The following is a 3,705-nucleotide window of genomic DNA, read 5'->3' as shown; positions in this document are numbered from 1 at the left end:
CACACATGCAACACTTGGGACCTCCACAGTCAGTCTCACGGCTAATAACGTTTAGTGACGCCGACTCGTCCAGGCGGTCCCAACAGCCCCTGTCGCGTTCAATGTGTGGGCCGACGATAAGGGGGCCGCCAAGCGGACACCGTGTTCTAAGGCGGCCCTACGCCCAACGCGACGAACCTCCTGCGGTATGGGATATACCGGAAGCAACCGCAGAAGTCAGTTTGCTCAGAGATCGCCAAATTCGGCCTCACGTTCAGTCTACTATGGAGTTGGCCCTTAGACCAACGGCTACGTGGTCTCTGGGCAATCAGGTTCCACAAACCTCCTCCATCGCACAATTTTCTTGTGTATCTCCCGAATCACTGAAGACATCTGCGAAACCGAGTCGTGAGGCCACACAACTCTCGAGTGCGGACGTGTTGGTGATGTTGGACTACAGGAACGACTGGTCCAAGAACCAACTGAAGGCTGTGGAAGCTCGAGTGCGCTGGCCTGTGCGACAACCAGGACGAAAGTGGTATCAGCGTAACGGTCGCCTAAAGGACGACCTCAGTTGGGACGCCATCCGCGGGACGCTCTCGGCATGCTCCGACAATCGGAACGCGGTGTTCGACTTGAAAATGGACTTGAGCTCCATCATACACGATGCCTCCAGCTCCATAACAGAGTCGAAGGCGAGTCCTCGCTGGTCGGAGTCGGTCCAATCTTGGTCTCCTGTTCGTCTAGGCCGGTTGGCAGTTTAAAAGAGGATCGGAGCTCTCCAGTTGATGATCTTGAATCATGTTAAGGTGGATCTTGCGTCATACTGATGTGTGCTCAATAAGCTCATATTGTACCTGCTTCAATCGTGCCATGGGTCGGGACGCCGTGTTCACCGTAGACGGAACGGTGACTCTCGAAAGCTGGAGAAAATCGTGGGTGACGAGATGGCACGCGCGCCGCCACACCATCACGGCAGTGGTATTTCTACCCTCCTGCCACGTAGATCGCAGTGTGCTCTCGGAATGGGCGGAACTCATGATGACTGAGTGGGTATTGGTGGTCCCTAGACACAGACTACCACTATTGACGGAGCTGTCCCTTTATTGCACAGGCTCTGAGCGTGCTGAGGCCGGCCAGGCTCTCACTAAAGCGCTTGGGAAGCTAGACCTGAGACAGCTGACGGTATTCGGATGCAGCTCGTTGTTTCCGAGCGAGTCGACGGCTCCGCTAGTTGCGGCACGCAGCTTGACGTCCTTGTCAGTCGAGCTCTCGTTGGAAGACTCGACTCCGTACTTCCCCTGGTGAGGCTACATAATGCCGCTAACCCAGTCTGCCATCGGAAGAACGCGCCAACCGGTGGCGATGCCGGCCGTCCAACCCAGTCCTCGGGCTCCTCACGGCTCTCCCGATCGAGAAACTGCACCTGGTCCCTGCCTCGGATGCTTTCCTGCTAGCCCGTTGCGTGGAGAACTGCATACATCACACGTCTCTCCGGCGAGTCGAGGGCTTCAGTTTGCGCGACGGAGCACGGATTGACAACAAGAGGCTACAGCGCAAAATAGTGCGAGAAAATGACGCACAGCTCGCCATGTGGAGACAAGAAAGCCGCTGGGGGCTGCATGTTTTGGATGGACTGGAGTTCCTGTCTTCGTTCGAGCGTCAGGCCATCTTGGTGCTCAACCCCACACTTCGCCTCGCCAACCTGGTACGGCGCCAAGGGAAAATGGTGGTCATCGACCAGCAGACCCACGTGAAGCTGCCCGATGACAGACTTACCACCAATTTGTCGGCCCAGGTTCCCCCTGGCACGCTCGGCGGGTTAAGCATGCTGACGTCCACGAACCTACACCGGTCAACTGATGGTGGCCCCGCCTTGTGTGAGTGCGGATTGAGTCCAGGCACGTGTCCATTCTTCCGAACGAACTGGAGGTGGGTGGCTCCGCAAAATTCGGGAGAGGTGATGTGCGTAGACGAGGTCACGACGTTCGTGTGCGAACCTGACGCTGGACGTCCGGGCCGGCTGATGAGTGAGTGTTGAGTCTCCGAACTATGCAGTGTTTGAGGGGGTTCACGGGCCAGAGCTGGTGGTATGGCATACGGAGGACGAGTGCAGCGTGTCCGTTCACAGCCTACGGAGCCAGACCACCACGAGACTCCCACTAGACACCACCCTGCAAGCCGTGTTGGCAGTTCGTCCTCCGAAACTGGCAGCGGCAGAAGGCATGTTCTACCAAGCTCAGATGTCTCTTGGCGCCAGCGGGAGGTGGGGTGGAGAGCCTTGTTACTTGCACTGCTCCGACCCCTCAACCCAAATCGGCCGACTTGAAGCATTGGGTGAAGGATGGTCGCTGCACCCCGTGGACTCCCCCGAGTCGATGGATTGTCCCACGCCTTCCGCCGATCTCGTGGGACCGCAGGCTCATGTCCAGCTCCGAACTCTGGCCAAGCTCGCTCAGAAGGTTGACTACGTCCCCACAATGCTCTCCGAGGCGTCTTTCGTAGAGATGACCGCCCGAGCCTTGGTGACGCTCGTGCGTACCGACGTAAGCGCACTCCGCTTGGGGATTCTGGCCCCTCGGATGATGTCTCTCGACGCCGACCCTGTTGTGCTGGCACAGGAGCTCTGGCGGCGAGCCGTGGCTCTCGATCGGCTGGCAACAAAAGGCCTCTCGCGCTTGCTTAACGACGCAACGCTCGCAAACCTGCCGGTCCAGCGGTCGCGCAGCCAGAAAGAAGCCAAGGTGTACACCCCCAGCGAAGTAATGCTGCCCATCCACCATTGGAGGTCCTCCAAGCTTACAGGGAAGGAGCGAGCGGCAGCGGTGACTGCAGATGACCGCGCACTGATGTCCGCTGTCGTCGCCATGGACGTGCCGGAGGAGGATGAGGTTGGGGCCCTCCTGACGCCAGTGCACCGCTGCAAGAGGCCTCGGTTCATGGAGCCGGTATCATCGTGGCAGCCTGCGGTCTGCTCAGCGGAGTCGCGACTCGGCCGCTCCGCCCTTTGCAGGCCGGCTACTGCGGCAGGTTGCGGCGTCCTCGAGCGAGTCCAGGCTGGAGAGCCTCTTTCGGTCACGGAGTTTGTGGACCATGGGACACTGCAGCATTTCGCTCTCTGTCTGGCCTCTATGGCGAGACAAGAACAGATTTCGTCCACTTTCCAGCGCACGTTCTCGAGCATGGAACTCCAGCAAAAGTCAGCCGCAGCGTACCGATTCGCCGCCCGAGCTAGCGAGATGAGAGACACCGGCGTTCAATATGACGGCCAAATTATCCAGAACTACACAGACTTTTTCCTTGGCGTCCTGTTGAAAGCCGCGCCTTCCTCTGGGCCTTCCTCTGGGCCCTGCTCTGGGCCCTCCTCTGTGCCCTCCTCGGCACCCGTCAACCTCAATGAGGCCTTCGAGATTTTCCTACTACGGCCGGCTAGCGAGACGGACGACCTGCACAACCGCCTCATGGAAATGCTGAATGCGTAAAAACTCAAGCCTCACACGCCGAATGCGTAGGTCAATGCATATGAATCAAGGCTCACCAGAGATGTTGGAGGCGTAGTTGTCGATGCTGATGGTCAGTCCAAGACGTTGACTCAAGACTCCTGGAGATGATGCATGCGTAGTGCTGTTGACGCTGATGGTCAATTCTCAAACGTAACTCGGCAACTCTACTTCTGCGAGATGCGCTCTTCAATGACATCGCGAGGCAGGAAGCATTGCTTACATT

General features: G+C 58.2%; 2 protein-coding genes across 5 annotated transcripts; both read left to right on the top strand.

Annotated features, from left to right (window-relative positions):
- Positions 1 to 425: 425 nt before the first annotated feature.
- Positions 426 to 743, top strand: KVP18_003909 (uncharacterized protein; the record flags this gene model as incomplete). The annotated part of the gene is made up of 1 exon (XM_067956044.1): positions 426 to 743. One exon carries the CDS (start codon positions 426 to 428, stop codon positions 741 to 743), a length of 318 nt encoding a protein of 105 aa, XP_067811457.1.
- A 109-nt stretch (positions 744 to 852) lies between these two features.
- KVP18_003908 (uncharacterized protein) lies at positions 853 to 3,461 on the top strand (the record flags this gene model as incomplete). 4 transcript variants are annotated; one of them, XM_067956041.1, is made up of 4 exons in its annotated part: positions 853 to 1,028; positions 1,056 to 1,283; positions 1,312 to 2,009; positions 2,038 to 3,461. In XM_067956041.1, 4 exons carry the CDS (start codon positions 853 to 855, stop codon positions 3,459 to 3,461), a joined length of 2,526 nt encoding a protein of 841 aa, XP_067811454.1. The 4 variants fall into 4 exon arrangements, with proteins under 4 accessions (XP_067811454.1, XP_067811456.1, XP_067811455.1 ...); XM_067956043.1 differs by lacking the exons at positions 1,312 to 2,009; positions 2,038 to 3,461 and having other exon boundaries at positions 853 to 1,287; XM_067956042.1 differs by lacking the exons at positions 853 to 1,028; positions 1,056 to 1,283; positions 2,038 to 3,461 and having other exon boundaries at positions 1,571 to 2,020.
- Between the last annotated feature and the right edge of the window lie 244 nt (positions 3,462 to 3,705).

Source organism: the organism of the source record quoted next, assembly GCF_019968955.1.
Source record: "MAG: Porospora cf. gigantea A chromosome Unknown PgA_NODE_2213_length_3876_cov_554.829, whole genome shotgun sequence".
Taxonomy (NCBI): domain Eukaryota; phylum Apicomplexa; class Conoidasida; order Eugregarinorida; family Porosporidae; genus Porospora; species Porospora cf. gigantea A.
Note: the sequence above shows the minus strand (reverse complement) of the source record. Positions and strands in the feature narration are given on the sequence as shown.